This window comes from Larus michahellis, chromosome 12 (genome assembly GCF_964199755.1).
Source record: "Larus michahellis chromosome 12, bLarMic1.1, whole genome shotgun sequence".
Classification (NCBI taxonomy): Eukaryota; Metazoa; Chordata; class Aves; order Charadriiformes; family Laridae; genus Larus; species Larus michahellis.
This window is the reverse complement of record NC_133907.1, coordinates 3,598,417-3,617,927: the sequence shown is the minus strand read 5'-3', so window position 1 is coordinate 3,617,927 and position 19,511 is coordinate 3,598,417. Positions and strand designations below refer to the sequence as shown.

General features: G+C 41.0%; 1 protein-coding gene across 4 annotated transcripts; it reads right to left on the bottom strand.

Annotated features, from left to right (window-relative positions):
- Positions 1-1,622: 1,622 nt before the first annotated feature.
- On the bottom strand, positions 1,623-19,417 carry BIRC7 (baculoviral IAP repeat containing 7). Of its 4 annotated transcripts, none has more exons than XM_074604910.1 (8): positions 19,107-19,409; positions 9,507-10,035; positions 6,999-7,098; positions 5,670-5,751; positions 5,520-5,565; positions 4,316-4,534; positions 3,303-3,368; positions 1,623-2,804 (listed from the first exon to the last, which is right to left on the bottom strand). In XM_074604910.1, exons 2-8 carry the CDS (start codon positions 10,024-10,026, stop codon positions 2,602-2,604), a joined length of 1,236 nt encoding a protein of 411 aa, XP_074461011.1. In that variant the 5' UTR covers positions 10,027-10,035; positions 19,107-19,409; the 3' UTR covers positions 1,623-2,601. The 4 variants fall into 4 exon arrangements, with proteins under 4 accessions (XP_074461011.1, XP_074461010.1, XP_074461013.1 ...); XM_074604909.1 differs by lacking the exon at positions 19,107-19,409 and adding an exon at positions 12,358-12,489; XM_074604911.1 differs by lacking the exons at positions 1,623-2,804; positions 19,107-19,409 and adding exons at positions 2,944-3,195; positions 12,358-12,489.
- Positions 19,418-19,511: the final 94 nt, after the last annotated feature.

Sequence of the window (19,511 nt, the reverse complement as noted above, 5' to 3'; positions counted from 1 at the left end):
CAAAACTCAGCACAGATGGTGGAGAAAGGACAGTTTCAGCTTTGAACAGCTGAACCATTTCACTAGTAGTTTCAGAAGGAATTCTTCTAGATGGTAGTATGAAGTCAGAAGGAACTTTCTGAATTATTTTGAGGTCTTCATGTTTTTAACGCTATACTTCTCAAACTGACCAAGCCACATTTACTAATAGAACTTGGCAAAAACACTTGCCAAGTACTCTAAAGATTAGACTAATCATCAAACTATGCACTTAACAGCATGCCTCTTGACTTTAATATACAATGGTAAAGATCAATTAAATAAATAATATTTAGCATCAATGACTGACATAATCATCAAAATCAGCCTGATAAGACAGACAGACAAGGTACCAAGGATCATATTCCACACTTAATTAACTCCTCTAGTTTTTAGTAGCAGAACCATTCATACTCTGACAACCCTTCCACTTGGTCTGCTTCTGCTAGACCTACTCTTAAGTACTGCAAGGTCACACAATGGCCTGTTCTGTTAGGGCAGAGACTCCCAGTCCTTTGCATCTCCAGCGTGCTGTGAGAGTAAGGAGCAGCTGAAGGCTTTGCTCGAGTGGTTTCCCTTATTGCCAGGTTAGGAGTGCCCTCTGTTGGGGCTAGGCATCACTTGAGATCCTGCTAGTCAAAAAAAAAAAAACAAAACCCAACAACATGTACTTGTTTCTGAAGGGACATTCTCCCATAGAAAATGGCCAAATGTGGAAAAGCCACAATTTTCAAAGCGTTAAATAAAAGAAGCCCCAGAAATAGCTGTTACATTTACTGCCTTGTAGCCCTGTTGCTGCTCAGGCTAGGTTGCAGCCACACAGAGCCGAAGTTTAGGAGGAAATAACACTATTCCAACACTGAACTGGCTTTTGTTTCCCCTTCTCAGATTAGCAAATCTACTGAAACTGTATGCTTTTGCTGTTATTTACAGAAGCAAAATAAAGCCAACAATAGCTTGAACCCAGACACAACACCTAGTTTGGCATGGTGGTGCAATTCTGTTCCCTACGAAAGCTGCTGTCTTACAAAGACCCAAGAATTCCTCCACGAGCTGGAGAGTTTAAACTGTTCAACTAGTAATTTCTCTCATCTTTCTCAAGAGCTGCATTAATATTACCTTCTTCTGAAGCAAGGATGAAGAAATCTTGCCCTCCCACATGGTGACGGGATAACTGACATCACAAAGTTACTCAGAGAAAAGCCTGTAACCCTGTTTAGTATCCAGGGCTGGAACCAAACAGAAGCAAGTCCAGAGTCAGTATTCCAGTCTCCACAGATGTGTTTAAGAGCCACGTACCAAAACTCTGCATGGAGTTCAGCTGCAGAATTATCCCCCGCTTACACAGCTTCATGTATCAGTTCCTTACCCTCCTGCATCCTTGCCCCTTCTTTTGCAGCTAACGGAGTCTGGAGGGCCCATGTGCTGTCTTGTGACTTCCAAAGGAAGCTAATGGATGGTAAGAACAGTTGCGTCTCTCACTCATGTCCATGTAGTACTGAAGGACAGACATTCAAGTGATCTACAACCTGATGCCACTAACATTTTAGGACACCACCTCCCCCAGTAGGGCATTCTACTAGAATCAGATACTCAGGCCTCTGTAAGATAAAAAAAACCCTTTTATTCCATGAAAAAACCAGTTAGTTTAAAAAACATACTTCCTTTCCCCTGCAGTTAACAAGCTATAGTATGGACAAAACTTTTGTCTTTTTGGCTATATGACAGAATGTTCCATTTAAAATAAGAATCATCAGTTCAGCCAGAAAACAGAAGTCCTGAAGAGGTAAGTTTCCATAATTATGTTCTAATAGAATAGTACCAAACAGCCAGGGAAGAGGCTCCATAAGAAGCTTCCAGGAGATCATCTAGTGACCCTGACTATCAAAAGAGCCTTTCCCTTTCTGTCTGGGGAGGTCAGCTGAAAGTAAAGAGCTTGGAGGGTCTACTACAGGCCAGGCTTTTCACTTAGTTATGCATATTAGAGTATTACTGAAACATTTTGTCAATTGTTAAAAATTCAACTGGGGTGGAGGGGAAGACAGCAAAGAGATCAGAAGAAAAAGTTAGATTCTCCCTCCCCCACAATACATTGCTGCTGAGTATTCTAGTCTCAACGGAATGCATTTTATATAATAATACTCCCATTTTGATTCAGACTTACTGAAGAAAGCCATCAACCCTAGCAGAATAGTCTCTAAACAACCACTAAATGAGTGAAAGAGAATCGGGAACAGTCTACTGAAAACAGCCTTTGATTTCAACACAAAGGAGGGATTCATTTGAGAATGCAAGAATTTGGAGAAGGACAATCTCTGTCAACAGAACTTTTTTGGAGGACAAAAGAAACCAGCAGAGTTTTTCTGGAGCAGTCCTACAGCAAGATCAGCAAGAGTACAGCAAACCAGCAACTCTTACTAGAAACACTGTGCACAGGAGGCACACTTAGTAAGTTTTTATGCTTATGCCAAACTACTCTGCAAATAAGATTGCTCCAGCATCAAACTATTTACTTATTTTCTTCCTCAGCTGCGCTATGAGTGAGTTGTATAAACTTATTTTTCCCCTTGGGCACATCAAGGTTCAGGACATGAAAGTCCTCACACTTCCCTGGATAACTGCTCTGCAAACAGGACACAATCTCAAATTCAGGGCACATTCTCCACAAGCTACCAGGTGGCCACAAGGAACAAACACAACAGACACATCTCTGTCCATGCACACTTTGCACATCCTTTCCTCTTGCAGGCGTCGGAGCTGTTCTTCTGTGCTCATCCGAGACTCATCTTTACCAAAAAAAGAAAAAAAAAAGCCCAAACTGTTAGCATTATAACAGCTCCAGAGTGCCAGTCCTGTCATCTTAGGAAGTCATACTGCAGTTTGCTCATTGTTTTGTTCAGAGACTGACTATGAAGATGGCAAAGCTACCTCTCAGGCAAGTTTTATTTAAGCTGAAAAACTACAGCTACCATAGACTCTGGCTTATGTACACAAGATTCAGCATATCTACACATGCTGGACTGAGCAGGGACAGAGATCAACATCTTTTTACTGTAATGTGTAAGTTATCCCGATAAACCTTTTTTTTTTGTACAACAGTCTGCTTCACAGTGGAACTCCCAATTCCTGAATAAGCGTGTCTGTGTTCAGTTACCATTCAAGCAAGCACACGTTCCCCTTCAGGGTTAAAAAAAAAGAATACTATAACCACTGATACCATTACTATAAAAGTCATCCCAATTATGCCTAGGTTCAATTTTACCACCATTATCAGCCCAGTGCACCTGATTCCTTTTGTTGCACCGATTGCATTTCTTCTCTTGATGTTTCAGTCTCTCTCTGAACAGCATCTGTATAACAAGGAAAGAAGATGGCATTAAACAGTACCCCTTTCCTCCCTCTTCAGACAGTGTTGTTTAAAAAGATGAAATATCCTGGGTTTCAGTAGCTTTCATTACTCCACTCAACTTCACACACTCAGCCTGGTGAAGCTGATGTTCTCTGTGGTGCTTTAGTCACTACGTATGTTAACCTCCCTACGAAGACATATCCCCATTATGTTGTCTCCCCAGCAAAGTTGTTTTATCTATCAGACAGCAGGAGCCATCAGCTGCTCATTCCTGCTGCTGTGCTACTATTGAATCACACTTTTGGTTTTGTGGAAACTTCCCCCCACCCCCTCCTTAGCTATTGCAGACCATGATATGCAGACAGGAGCTTTGGAAAGCAGGCTTCCTACCAGAGAAAGCCTCTGTGGAACTGCATCTTCTGATAAACTTTGCTTGGCAAACAGACTCCACAAAACAGATTACACAAGACAGACATAAATAAGTTAAGAAGAATATATATTGTCCCAACAAAAAAAGAAGTATGGCTATTTCTGATGAAGTCATTGATTCAATTTTAAATAGGCTTGGAGTTCTTATCCATCCTTGAACCTGTGTTTCAGACAACTGCCTCTGTCTGTCTGCACTAGATGTGATTTTGTGCACAAGCTCTACATTGTGCAGCTGTCCACTATTGCAGGTCTAAACGCAGCAGAATATATCAAGGATATCTGCCTCCAGCAGGTTGTGGTGTAGATACAGTTACGATACCCCAGTAATCACAGTTCCTTCAAGTTTTTTTAAAGCAAAATCTCATTCTTCAGCCTCTCCAAGAAAGGCAGGCTTGGATACATTACTACTTTTAATTCCAGCCTAGGAAGAGAGAAGGCAGACCCATAAGACACAACAGTGCTCCAGATGAAATGAATAAGAGGCTAAATATCCACCAAGAGTGTGCGAGTCAGGCATACCTCTGCTTTCCTCTGCACTGTTGCTCTCTTCCCAGTCTAACTGAAGCAGATCAGAAATCAGTTCAGACTCAGAAAGGTAGAAAGTCCCAGTCAGTGTGTATCTATTCTCTACCAGGTTAGCCAAACAGATGGGGTCAAAGCCCATCTGCAGGACATTCTGCACTACGGTCAACTGATCCAGACAAGGAAGAGCCTGTAATTCCCAATTCCTCAGAGGATCTGTAAAGCAGCAAGCAGATACTTTACCAAAAAGGCAGCACTTTGGGCAAGAAGTACAGCACTCCCTGAAGCTGTTATATATAAAATGGCATTAATATATGCTAGAACATTCCTCAAGCTATCCACATAGCTAGATCAACATCCAGATTTACAGTTTTTACTTCCAATCATAATTCACAAGAAAGTAATCAAAAGCAGCTTCATAAAAGCCAAGAGACTAATTTTGGATTGTTTATTCTATTTGTATGAGTGAACCAAGTCTCCCACGTTTGGCCCCAGTTCAAAATCCTTATCTTTGTTTTCATGTCCCAGAACTCAAGTCTTAAAACCACTTTTATGAAGATCAAGAGAAACATCCCAATTGAAGTCTCTCCTACCTCATAATCTAGCTCAACCATTCATCAGTAAAGACAGAAGTGGGAAATTTATCTGGCAGCCTGTTGAAAAGCTTAAATCTTTCTTAAGCTCATCCTATTGGATAGGCTCTTCAAGAAAGTGAGAAAAATCAGTTTGCCACAGTTATGGGGAGCCAAATTTCACCTACTTAAATTTCTGAGAGCAACTGATGAAGGGGAATAGATTCCCAGGATCACCACTTTCATGAACAATTAGACCCTCTAGCTGTTCTCTGGTCTCCTATCAAGTACGTTTAAAATGCTGTAGTCTGAAAGACTCTACAGACAGACAACAACATCAAGAGCATGGACAAGTCAAAGGAAGGTTAGGTGAGCACCCAAGAGTCACATGATTATCTAGACTAGCTAAATGTCTCTGGTCTTAGACTAAGAGGTCTCAGAAGAGCAAACGATTTTGCTTCTTGTGCTAGAGACTATTTCCTAAAAATAAAGTGAAATAGCTTGTAGAACATGAAAACATCTTACAAACACCATGTCTACAGAGCACACAGTTGCTGGGGTGGGGTACAAGTAGTAAGACTACACCACTTTCAGCAGTAGACAAAACACTGTGTAATTACAGCACTGACCTTGGGAAGCAGAAGAATCTTGTTCAGTCTGATCCCAGGAATCTCTCTGAAAATGTCACAGGATGGTCACATAAGAGAAGCGCATGTTCAAAACACCCCCCCTTATCTACCAAACCCCCATCCGCTATACACAAAATATTCTTGACTCACTGGAGATAGCAGGGTGCTAGAAAAGGACTCCTGAACACTGCTAATGAATTCTCTTCCCCTTGACCGCAATAAAAATTCACACCTATAAGCAGAAAGATTTAAATGCATTAGTACAGGATATCTCATGTGAACATAGCAGTACTAGCTTGAATTTTAGAAGCAGAGTGTGCTCTTGGGTTATAAGCAAACTGCTCTATTCATTAAAGAGGAGGGAGTATCATGGTCTTTCCCCGCCACCTGCGCCTTGCACAAAAGGCAATAAGAGGCCCCCTTAATTCGGTCTTCATATTTGGCTCAAGATGAGCTCTGTCACAACATCCTTTGGAACAAATCACAGAAAGTGTGACAAGACCAGTTCACAGAAAAACCACAAGAACTGTTACAGAAAAACATTTACAATATCTTTCTTTTTGTACCTCCGAGTAGTAGAAACCAAAGCTGCCCTTTCATGTTAAAGAAAATTAGTTTAATAGAATTTTTAGACAGTAAATCTACCTGAACTTGAACATTTGCTTTTGCTTTTAAAGTAAGAGGGTCTAAATGTTTAGGCTTTGTCACTTCTGTTTTAAAAAACTAGTTACAGCTTAGACAGCTATCATCCAGTAGGTTTCATCATTAACACAGAACACTCTGGTGATAAATCAGCCTTTGGAATAGAAGACATGGCAATGCCTGAGAAGAAGCCTAAAGGGACTGAAACTGACTGTCCTGGAGTCAGCAAACTATTGTAAGTGATAAGACAGGCAGAGAGACACCAGACACATCAACTGCCTTTTGGGGACAGTAGAAAGGGAGAAACAGAAGAGGAGAGGCACCTGAAGATACGATGATTAGGTTTTCAGGTGAATATTTGATTCTTCCACACCTAAGGGGAGAGTGGGAGGAAGGCACTTTTGGAAGACAGTACAGACTAAGTGGCAGACCTAGAAACAAGTTTTCTGTCTTGACCCACTACTAGGATCTAAAGACGGTCCCTTGTGTGCAACTTTGCCCTTGAGAATTCAGAACCTTTCTCTTGAGATTTCAGGGATTTCCACAAGGTTACCAACTATTGCAACAGTTTATGCAGTTAAATGTGATTGAACATACCTGACTAGCATTTCACCTGCTCTAGCTAGGTAGAAAAATCTAGAACTAAGTGAATAACAGAGCCTAGAAGCAGCGCTTATTACCAGTACACCTGTGACTTGTTTGTCTCTCAACTGGAGGTACTTCTGTCTTGCAAAAGAAGAAATCAGTGTGGAATGCTTATTTCACATATCTTATGCTTATTCCAGCATATCTTTTGGTCTTGCTATGGGGAACGTTTGTCAACCAAGACTGACTTACCCTGGATACCATTTGGCATGTTCCCTCCAAGGATCATCACTGAACGACCAGTTTCTCACACCTCCATCACAGTAAAAACACCTCACTACATCATCTTGCCCTGAAAAAGACATCAAGAGATTAGCCAACATCTGAGATGCTGCATGTTCTACTAGCCCCAGATAAGAACCTGGAGAGATTAATCACAAGACACAAGCTACCAGACAAAACAGATGAGCACATGACAGTTTACCAATGCTGTGCAAGTTGTATAAGGGCAGGAAATCTGATGAGAGTTGGAACTTCCAGAGCAATGGCTGGCGGAGATGGTTCCAGAACTGGGTCACAAGCTAACAGGCAGCATGCACGTGAGCACCATAGCTCCCTTGTATGCACGTACCTATCTAATCCCCTCTCACCTGCATTTGGAGCTGTAATTAGTTATACCTATAAACAAATGTTCTGGTTTCCCCAACCACAATCTGCCACAAACAGCAGCAGGCACAGTCAGCTGATGTACACAGCTTCCACCTCATAGGTATAAGAATTTGCTACAATGTGGTCCCAGGCTCCCCATCTGCTTCACAGAAAGCACAGAGGTGAAAAAAAAATAAAAAAAATAATCAAAGCAGTTAAGACTGGGTGCCCTAAGGGCAATGAAACAACGTCTGTAAAGACTGATGGTGAGTTTAGGTCACATACATCATCTTCCAAACACTCCCGTGTTAGAGTAACTGTTTGGGTTAACTCAAGTGCTCAGTTCCAGACTTCTGCTCAGGTGACCGCAGGAGACTGCCATGTCAGACCACTGCTGCCTCATGAGTCCCCAGAGTAAGTCTCTGTGCTGCACTCTCAAACAGCTGCTCTGCAAGTGATAAATCAAGTCCAACACAAAACACACAGGTTTTTAGGTGCTTTATAGTTTATTCTGTGTTCCTGGCCATGCTGGTCTTGTGTGCCTTAAAGATTAATAAAAAGACAAAAGCAGCAGATAAACTAATATGCCTATACTGCTCTTCCATTTAGGCATGGTGGGTGTTTAGTACCTGCTACTGTGCTCCAAGTAGACAGGTACAGATTCTTAATATTAACTGGATTTATAGCAAGATCCAGGTTATGCAGTTTGAGTGAAAATCTTGCAGAAATAGAGAGACATACTGGCAAACCAACCAGTCACTTCCTCTAACTCAAGCTAAAAGAACAGGTCAGTTATTTAGACAGACTTTCCTACATTTAACAAGCAAAAGCCATAGGACAAGAGGAAACGGCCTCAGGTTGTGCCAGAGGAGGTTTAGGATGGATATTAGGAAAAGTTTCTTCACTGAAAGGGTTATCAAGCATTGGATCAGGCTGCCCAGGGAAGTGGTGGAATCACCGACCCTGGAGGTATTTAAAAGACGGGTAAATGTGGTGTTTTGGGACATGCTTTAGTGGTGGTTTTGGCAGTGTTGGGTTGATGGTTGGACTCAATCTTAAAGCTTCCTTCCAACCCAGACAATTCTATGTGCATGTTATTCACCATGTTGCATCTCAGATTTTTCCAGCTATCACAACACTCAAGGCTGTTTTTTTCCATTCCCATCTTTACCAACAAATAGTACTTAAATAAGTGAAGAAAAAGGCAATTCAATTTTACTTCATCAATGAGAGTGTGAGGTGTTCAGGATGCACAGGTTTGTTTTAGCTAAGGAACCTTTCATTTATGGACCCTGCCTGTCACTTCCTTCCATGTCTCAGTTTGATGTGCAAATACAAAACAAATAGATTCCTTCATATGGAAGAAGTCACACTTGCAACACACAGAAATATCACTACAGTATTAGCTTTCAAAAAACAGAGGTATCACCCCCAATAGCTAATTACAGTCAAGCATTAACATACTGTAAATATTTCCTCTGACTTGTCAATCCAGGGAGGAGTACCTCTTCAAATCTATTATCTAACCAGCAAAGCATTCTCAAGGGGAAACAATGATGTTATATTGATATTCACATGCATGTGACAACAAGAAATATTGCCCATTTTCCTTAAAAAAAAAAGGTATCTTTTTTATTTCTGTATTACAAGTCCAGGGTCCTTAAAGCAACAAGCCACAGTGACAACCAAATTGGCTGACTCCTTACAGGTTTCACTCAGATTTGTTTTTTTGAGATGAGAAGGCTTCAGTGCAAGACACAGCTTATACAAAACATGACACGCCAAGTATGTGGCTCAAATCCTAACAAATAGGCTCAATGGATCTTAAAGCACACACTTTTCTGCCAGTAAAACTCCTGTTTAAAACACATCATTTTTTCCACTCGTGCTGGTTAAGGGAATTGACTTATTAGCAGACCACTCAGTACCCAAAGAGGAATTAACATAGAAGTGAATTCTACACGAGCAGCAAGTGGAACAGCATAGACTGAAGGATGTCATTTCTAACTACACTACACATACTTGCAAATATTTGTGCAAGCAATAAAATGTAGTGACACCTTCAAAAGTTAACTTGAATAAGAGTTGAAAACATTTACCCAGAGTACCTACCTGTGTAAAAGAATCCAGCTCTAGCCAGTTGCTCAGGACGCATGTCAGTATATCGTGGCCAGTTTCGAAATGTAGATAGTCTCATCTCTTCTGTTACCATCTCTGGGTATTCTGGTTCGTTGGGCAGGGCTGTGTCTTCACTGTCTATCCCCTGCAAAAGACTGAGGAACTGCCCATCCACAGTGTCAAAGATTTCCTGAAGAGGAAGCATCTCTTGGTTCCCAACATCCTCACCACCAATGAATTTACAGGAAGGGAAGAACTTCAAGTGCTCTAGTACTGGGCAATCACCAGGTCCCCAGTCCTTCAGGACACCACCGCAGCAGAAACACTGTACTTCATCTCTTGGACCCACAAAGAAAAAGCCAGCCTTGACCAAATCTCGGGCAGACACAGGTGAGGTGCTTGGCCATTGCTGAAAAGTCCTCAATCTTCTTGCTTCATTCCTCATGCTGGATTCAAACAGCTGGCAGCAAGCAGCCCTGAGCTCAGTCTCCTCTGCTGGTGTCACGTCCCCCATGTTCTCGTTCTGAAAGAGAGGATGAGATAACCCAGAGCAGTCAGCTGGATTCCCGGTGCCAGGCCACGCTCACCCTGCATTATTTGTTCCCCATCCCCACGTGTATTCCGGAAAGCTCCTGGTATTGACAAAGCTGAGCTTGTTTCGGAATTGCAGCCCAATCAGAGATCTGGTGCTCCTGTACTTTGCTGTTGAACTTTTGCTGAGTCCTCACTAGTGTCTGAAGGAAAGAGACTAGCACTTTCTGAGCCCCTCTGCCAATTTACAGCAAAGATGCTTGGGGGAACAAATAGTGGAGGGGGAGGGCAAAACCTATGCGGCCTCCCCTAGCTGAACCAATCCAGTTTTTGGCATCTGATCTGTGAGATAAATCCCCAGTCATTTTGCTCAGCCTTTAAATTAACATTAAAAGACTCTACCCCCCCAGCCAACAGATTTAAGAAGGCATGTCATAACAAAGTAGAGAACAGCCACACCCAAACAAATAATGTCTCATAACATTCAGTTTACAGCCAAACACTACACAGAATATCAATAGATTCTTCGTAACCTCATTATGCTAATTAAATAGTGAATATACAGAAATATCACTATAGAAGACAACTTCTCCAGGATACCTTATAAAGTAATTAGGTCCAGTTTCTATAAGGAGGTGTCCTTAAATCAAGGATCAGACATGTTCTACCTTTGCTAGTTCCATGCAAGAGGAAGAGTGAAAATGAAGAAGTTACTGAGTGCCCAATTATCCAAGCCCTCATATTACTTTGGGTAACAGCCCTTCCCTGCACATGTAAGCTGAACAGCAACTCAGATGCTGCTTCTAATACTTTCTATATGGCTGGCAAATACACATGCAAAAGGTCATACAATTACACAACTGAGAATCAGGATCCATTTAACTAATCACTCCAAAGGAATTCCTTTGGGGTGAAGTCACTACGCATGTGACTAAGTGGTAGGTGCAATCAAATCCATTTTTTTTAAGCAAGTGCCCTGAAAATCCCTTCACCACCTAACTCAATAGGTCAGTTCATCCCAAGGAACTGCTAACTATCTACTAGTTACCAGAGCACACAGAACATCACACAGGCAAATATTAAATTAGAAAAAAAACCATACACACACACCTAAAAAGATATGGTATTTCAAAGCTGGTACAAAACATTATTAAGGTAATAGATAACTACTGCAGTGAACTTTTGAATAGGCACATTGTAAGAAGCAATCAAGTAGAGACCACCTGTACAGCAGCTACTCTGCAGCAAACACAGTCAGAGAGACTGTTAAGAGGCACTCAGGCCACTGGCATCTCTCAAGTATTATTCCTCTTAGTTAAGTGCTGCAGTGCATTTAAGGGCAAAAACTTAAAGGGTATTGTAGTTGCAAGACCTGTAGCCAGAGTTAACAAATCCATCCTTCGTAAGGAGAACACATTTAATGAGATTTTAAAAGCAAAATCAAGCTTGCTCAACCACATGCCTCTGACAGTCAAAGGTAGCAAGGCAGAGAAAGTGCATTAGCGACTAGAATTTTCTTCTATAATCACAGTCACAGAAAACAGAGTTGTAGGAAAAGAAGGTTCTAACAGTTCGGTTTAGAAACTATGCTTTATTTAATACAATAAAGTAGCTGCTCAAGAACTACATCATCAGTATAAAGAAAAATTCATACAGAAAGAAAAAAAACCCAAACTGTTAGTCATTGATACACAGCAGAATTTGCAGCTTAAGCAAACTTACAAGCATGCAGTTTTTTAGCATGCACAGCAGATTTTGCTCTCAGAACAGAGACTTGTTCATCAGACATAGCTCCACAATATTAGTGTTGCTCTCATCCTGGCTCCTAACAAAAGGAAGAGCTATTACTCTTGAACAACAACAAAAGCTGTTTTCCACCTCTTAGAAGGTGACCAAGTTATCTCAGCTTACTTACACTTAGGAAGCACTCATCGGAGCAAGCTTCACAGCAAGACACAAAGAAAGAAAATTAGTTTTTCAACCCAAAAGCTTAACAGCTGAATCAAGCTTTATTTTTAAATAAGAGATGCAACATAGGAGGACAAATATGTTTATCTTTTGTTTATTAAGAAACCCATTATGGTCCACCTGCATTAGAGACATTTATATACTCTCCAGAAGATCCATTAACTTGGTTAAGAGGGCTCTCCAAACCTAATTGATATCTTTAATAGTTACAACACTACTGAACACCAACATTCTCCCACAATTCATTACTTACCCCTACATAGTAATACACTTCCAAAATAACATTACAGCAAATATCAACAATTCCCTATGATTAGCACAATAAAATAAATAAAAATAAGTTTACCTGCAATATACTAAAAAAACCTCAAGAAAACACTTCCAAGAACTAAGATTCTCCCAACTCCACAAGCTTCAAGCTACCCTCCTCTCTTCCAGGCAATGCAGAGGTCGTTCTCAAAGAAGCAGGGGCCCTTCCAAGCTGTAAGTGATCCCACCTGACAGAGCTCATTTCTAATGCTTCGTTTCCCCTGATTGGTTGGTTTTGTGCTGAAATTCTCTGTTGCTGAAATAGCCCAAATGTCATCTTTACAAGTGGGAGTCACCAGGCAAAGAGACAAGGCTCAAACTTCCTCCAGAAAATAACTGTTTGGACCCCTAAGAAAAAAAAAAAAAAGAAAGAAACAATAACCAAGCCTTGGGATCTTGTTGAAACCCAGCATAGTACCAGCCAGGTACTATATGACTCCTATGACATAATGCTCACAATTGTCCTATTTTACTATGGAACCTTTGCTAGTGCATCCATGATTTTTTCTTTAATTACTATTGATATAATAACATAAATTAACACAGTCATATTCTAAAAGAAGACTGTCTAGATAAAAGTTATGACTTTGGAGTATGTCATGTACGCCAACAGTTCCCTATCAAGGGGGTAACAGCCCTCTTAGCCCTTGCAGTCATGCTGTGACTCTAGTTCTGTGGCTTTTTCAACTTGCTCTCACACGTTTTGCACCTCACAATTTTTCAGAAAATATACTATAAAATTAACAGATAAATAGCAATAAGAATTTACTCAAAACAGCTTGACTAGATTGCTTTGTCTTTACTTTGGGATTAAACAATCTTTTGCTACCATTGCATCTTGACAATTTGAAATCTTTCTATTCCTTTGCCTTCCTGTGGTCACAATTCAGAATGAAGGATGTTAAGGCTAGTTTTGAAAGGTGCAATTACTTGAAAATATGTTTTTCTCTACCACTTTTCTGCCTGAGAAGACACATGCAGCTTATTCTAAACTATGTCCTCGACATAGTTTAGTTTTATGTTTGTTTTAATGTTTTATGTTTGTAAAAAATGATAAATTAGGATTTTTAAGAAAAAAGATCCAGAGCCCTTTTAATTAAAAAGAACAGTGTTGAAATTTTTTTTAATTAAATGTGTGTTAAAGAAAATCCCTGAGCAGTAGAGGGCAGTGCTTATATACAAAATTTAGAGAATCTTGTTCTTTTTTTTGTCCATAATGAATTTATATGTAATTGCACATTATCTTGTGCTCCACAGATCCTGTTCCTTATAAGTCTATATTGACTTTTGAAGAATGTGTCCCGAAAACATAAGATACAGAGCTAACCAAATCCCTCTTACAGAGGCTGTCTGGGGACTCAGCTGATGGGTTGTAGCAAATCACCTGTCAATAGATAAGAATGTTCAATAGTTCTGATTTTCTGAAGCATTTTACAAGCAATGAACCTCATCTGGTACTGCTTATAACCACCTTCCTTGCTCTCAAATGTGATCTTAGGAGGTGCTGGGAACATGGCAGGCTCCTTGATCTGCCTTCCCCAGAGCCATGCCTTGGCTCACCAGCAGCCTGCAAGCAGCTCAGGGACGATTTCACGCAAAGCTTAAAAAATCTGCCGATGGCATGGGGTAGCAGTGATGCCCCACAGTGTTGTGGTAAAGCTGTACCGAATTGCCAAGCCCCTATGATTCCACTTGTTCAAAGGGATCTCCAGGGTGACTGTTAAAGAGGGAAAAGGTGTATAAAAGCTCAGAGGACCTGAAAGGCTGTTAATTCTAAGTTAATTTACAAAATTTGACTGATTCTGTCAGTGATTATTAGGGTTCTTTGGTTTACATAATGTTCTGTCATCATGCAAGCTTCAGGACAGATTTAAGGGTGGTTTTCTGTGGGAATACACTCATGTGATTTTGGGGGAAACATTTCACCAACAATGGAAAGCTCAGAAGGAGTAGTGAGATGACTGTAGCAGAAGATGAAGTGACATGAAGTCTGGTGCTGACAGCAATTAAAAATAAGCCAACATGGACAAATGATAGGGTTTTATTTTAGTGATCTCCTAAGGATTCAAACCTTTCAGTCTCCTTCCCTAATTCTTTCTCCTGGCTTCCACTACCACAGCATCTGAATTGCCTCAAAACTTTCTGTATTGCAATGCTTCGGAATAGCTAAAATGTATCTTGCAACATGATTCATGAAAGTGCTTAGAATCAAACACTATTAATATACCGGCCCACAGGAACAGAACACAATACATATCAAAAGAAAAATCTGCAAAGCACAGCAGATATTAAAAAAAATCAATAGAAGAACTGACCTTAAAATCCTACTGTGACTTGAAAGAAAAGCAAACTAACATGCTAGTTCCTTGGAACAAGGAAAATTTAAGTGTTTCTGCCACAAGCCATTACTATGTTTTATATTGTTTCATAACTTCATGATTTCAGCGTCCAGCCTATTATAAAAAATATTTCTGCTATAGAAGATAGTGGGTTGAAAACGGTTCAATGCTTTTTCAAAAGGTAACTGTTTGTAAAAAACCAGTTTACTTTTTGTTTTTTCCAAATGGCTTTTGGAGCTGGAAAATTTGAGTTTCTTTTTCAAGGGTCTTTTTTTGTCTTTATTTGGTTAGAGGGCTGAGCAGCAACACAGAGATTAGGAATAAGAATTAGGAGAGAACTGGATGGCTAAGTACAATTCCCACAGTGGGCATGGAAAACATGAATGATATTCCCCTTCTTCCTCCCTTTGTTTTGCCAAAGATCAGTTGTGCTTCTCCTTCCTCTTGTTCCTGCCTCTCCCTCCTACTGAACCCCATCATTTCCCGATTCCTTCTAATTCTGACATGGAGGAGCCTCATGCTTGTGCTCTATTCCATCTACATACTCAAAGCCTGGCGGGAGGAACAGGAACAGGAGACATGTAGCCTCATGTGAACTGGGTGGCATTGCCACTCCAAATTGTTCACAAGTAAAACTAACAGCTCTTCAGAAGAGATTGCTATCAGCTTGTGACTAAGGTACATTCCACTATTCAGTCATCAATTACCTTTCTAGAAGGATTTGTCAGGCATTGTTATGACTCTAATGGAGCTCATCCTACTTTTTAATTGGTGGAAAATCAGACATCAAGGAACATGGAACATCTGATTTTCCAATTAAATTCTGCGACAGTTTGGAACGTGTTTTTATTGTAGAGATGTGCCTAGCTGCCTGAATATTGCTTGGACAACAGGCAGGAAGATCTATTCTTGAGCTATTCACACTAGCAATTATCTGTTCTTCTCCATGCAAACTGGCTCAGAATAAGTTTATTTTGTCCCTGTATCAATAATCAATAGCAAGATTGAGAGATGAGGAAGAAAGACAACAGACCAACCTGGAGGACACTGCAAAAAGCTGAAGTGAACAAGGGATGACCGTATTCTAATAAGTAAGCAAAGAGAGATTGACCTTACAATTTAATGGAAACTACATGATAGCAGCACGGAAGAGCTGACAATGATGAAGACCAAGAGGGAGACGTGGGTGAGACCTTGTGATCGGTTGTTGCTCAGTTGAGCTCCTTGCTACAGCTTTCCAATGAAGCTGCCTTGCAAAGAACAGCATGTGTGATGATGATGTCAGATGATATCTGTTCACAGGCCACACTCTTTGCATATGATTTCCCTTCTTATGTTTTCATAAACAATGTGTCAATGACAAAAAACAGGAGAGAAGAACAGATACTGTTTGTCTGTGAGTCTGCTTTTATTTTGCACCCTAAAATGATGGAAATTATAATTGAATCCTTGCTTTGGTTACTTTCCACAGGGGCGGGGGGCGCAGGGGGGAGATGATTCCAGCATGGGAATGTTTGATTTTATGCCCCTGCTCATAGAAGATAGGGCTGCAGAAAATCCCTATAAAATCTAAATTTGAAAACAAAAAAAAAAAGTATTCTGTAATTTTCACATGAACTCTTCTGAGATTTCAGAGTTCACAAAGGAAGAAAAAGATATCCGTAACTTTTTCTTATACTGGAAGAACATAGTTGTTTCTCTCAACAAAGCCAGAACAAAAAAAACCAAACTGTGTCACCTGCTAGGTTACAGTGTTACACTCCAAGAGTATCCTGACTTGATATAATTCTGAATAATGCTTCTTACCCATATGCTTCAACTGAGACTTCTCATCTTACTGGCTTTGTTTCTAAAAGATTGAGTACTTCTCACTGGATAGACAAGACCATTCTTAAAGTTACCAGAAAGAAGTAGTAACTCACATTTTCCTAATGCAAAAGAAAAAAAATGTTCACACAAACATGGACTGAGGCACATACATATATATACATGCTTGACATGCTCTGTCTTTGAATGTAAAATAACAGGTAGAGCCTAACAGCTGTATTCCCCTATACCTTAGGATGCTGAAGCAAATACAGTTCTAACATTCTGCCTACATACACTCATGGTTAGGATGATTCATAGTCACATCGTTTCTATATCAAGACTAGTGAACATACAGAATCACATGGACTTCAGAGCAGTGCCCATCACCAAAGTATCCAGGACAAGCCTCTCCCTTTTCCTTCCAGACAGATGTTCCACTCTCTAGCCATGCTGCTCACTTTTTTCTCACATTTGTTTTTGAAGCACTGCTCTTTAGACAGCCTTTCCAGCTCATACAGGGACTCTCAAGAGCACAAACCTAGTGACTTGGTCCATAGCTATACTGTATGGCAAACAGAATTAAGATAAAACATGCCAATTTTTACTTGCTACCTAAGCCAAACAAAGAACCCAAAGCATCTCCAGGTGCTGAGGATTAATGCCATATTCCTTCTTCCTTACCTCTGGATGACTGATCAGAAAAAGGACAAAAAAGAAAGCAGACTATTCATTTCAGATGTTTTATTAGAATAATAAATACAAACTCAAACTCACAATTTCCAAACACCTGAACACAGAGAAGACTCTAGTTTTAACTCTATCTAAAGGAAAGGATGATTGCATTGTTTAGTATCTTTCATGAGGACTAGAATTTGCCACTTTTACCCCCACAATTAAGCATAGAGATGTTACAAGTAAGGCTCTGTAACATCTGGAAGTACATCTGGTATGGCAGAGCCTTAACTACTTTGGTCAGAGCTCTAGCTACTCGTGAAGGCAGCAATAAGACTGTATACAACCATCACACTAGTTGGCACTAGGCCCAGTTTAGGCCTCAATTATTACCTCAGGCAATAACACATTATACACATGGTGAAGACCTGATTTTGATTCATCTTTCTCTCAAATATGTTCTTATAGTGCTCATACCTAGAAACTGTAAATGGTGCGTGTTTATGCCAAGAAACCTACACAAGAGGTATGTTCAAAGCCAAAAGAGACATACCAAACTAAATCTCTGCAGGTATTTTGATACCTTCAAGAAAAAAACAGGTTTCTGGCCAATTATTTCTATTTTCCAAAGAGATCTCAGACACCTATGTAACGTGTTAAAAGATAATCTTAGTGACTTATTGTTAATCAATGAAAATTCTTTGTTACAAACCCATCTACTGCACCGGTTTCCAAAGAAGTCAAAAGAATTTATATTCTACAAATCTCATTTAGTTGCTATCCTCTGGTACCAGTGTTGTTTAGAAGCACTGCAATGGTATTTTCTTTTCTTGTGGCTTAAGAGGCTCCCAGTCCACCATATGCTATTCGGGCGCTACGTGAACTATCATTTACTATGCTTATAAGTCAGCAGTACAGCAAGGCCTCTGGGTGTTGCCATAATACATGTGGTAAGAAAGAAAAACCTTGCTGATTTCTGTTTCATCACAAACTCAAATAGATTTGAGGCAGACTGTCACACGAGTTTCAGTATACATAATACAGTATAAACTGCAGGACCTTGGGGAGGGCTGGAACTGCCCTTTTGTTCTGTGCAGCACCTACAAACTGCATCTTGACCAAAGGATCCTAAGCAGGACCTAAAAACCATTAAGAAGTAGTAATAGTTGCGCTCATTAGATATTCCACCCATTTAGAAAAAACAAAGAAAGAAACAAAAAAAAAACCAGAACCCACTATGTACAAGAAGCAGAAATACAATCATTAATGAGGCAGAACTCAAATACTAATAAAATATTAGGGCATTGCTTTCATTGCTTCTATTTATGTACAATAAAGCAGATTTCTACATAAAGTCACAAATATATGCCTATTCAATGTATGTTTTTACATGCTTTTGCATAGTCTCTTCCTGCTATATGAACACATTCATTTCATCTAATTTCTCCTTAAGCCAGCCCTCCCTAAAAATTACAGAGATGCAACTTTGGCATAAAGCGACACAGAACAATCCCAACTCAGGCAGTTTATTCAATACTGCTTCATCACCTTCCCTCAGAAGGGTGCATAGGTAAATGACAAGTCTCACTGAAAACCACTGGTTTACTTCTTGGCGCTGCTGAAATCAACATAACCTATGCTGAGGGGGGCAAGATTTCACCCAAGTTCTGCGAAACAGCAGCTGGAAGGAAAACAGAAAAGGAAAACTAGAGCAGGGCAGGTTTAGGTTAGACATTAGGAAGACATTCTTCACGATGGGGGTGGTGAGACACTGGCCCACGTTGCCCACAGAGGTGGTGGAAGGCCCATCCCTAGAGACACTCAAGGCCAGGCTGGATGAGGCTCTGAGCAACCTGATCTAGTTGAAGATGTCCCTGCTTACTGCAGGGGGGGTGGACTAGATGGCCTTTAAAGGTCCCTTCCAACCCAACACATTCTATGATTCTATAAAATAAAATGAATTGACCTGATAAAAAACTGCTGCTAGCAGTCAGGCTGGTGGTGGCCCTCTGCCAGAGGATCCCAGCCGCAGGCCCAAGGGCCGGATCCGCGCCGCCTGCGGCCCGGTGTGAGGGGAGACCGGCGTCCCTCAGCGCCTCGGGCGGTGGCTGGGACTGCACGGCCGAGCCGGGGGAGCAGGAAGCTCGTGCATAGCACGGCAAAGGCCGACTGGAGGGGCCGGGGAAGCGCGAAGGGCCGCCCGGGGCCGCCCATGCCCTCAGCCCGCCGCCCGCCCGCGCACGCGCGGCAACTCCGCGCGCCTTCCTCCCCCTCCCCGCCCGCGCCATCCCGGCGTGCCCCGCGCGCTCTCGGCGCTGACGTCACCGCAGCCCGGCGCCCGCCGCCATTGGAGTTGGCGGCTGCGGCTCCG

What these genes read in the sequence shown, in the direction of transcription:
- BIRC7 (XM_074604910.1), bottom strand. Translation starts at nt 10,026, where the DNA reads ATGGGGGACGTGACACCAGCAGAGGAGACTGAGCTCAGGGCTGCTTGC. An exon ending in CTAGCACCCTGCTATCTCCA is followed by an intron (nt 5,566 to 5,669) that starts GTGAGTCAAGAA and finishes TGACATTTTCAG; the next exon opens with AGAGATTCCTGGGATCAGAC. An exon ending in GGTGCAACAAAAGGAATCAG is followed by an intron (nt 2,805 to 3,302) that starts GTGCACTGGGCT and finishes TTTTTGGTAAAG; the next exon opens with ATGAGTCTCGGATGAGCACA.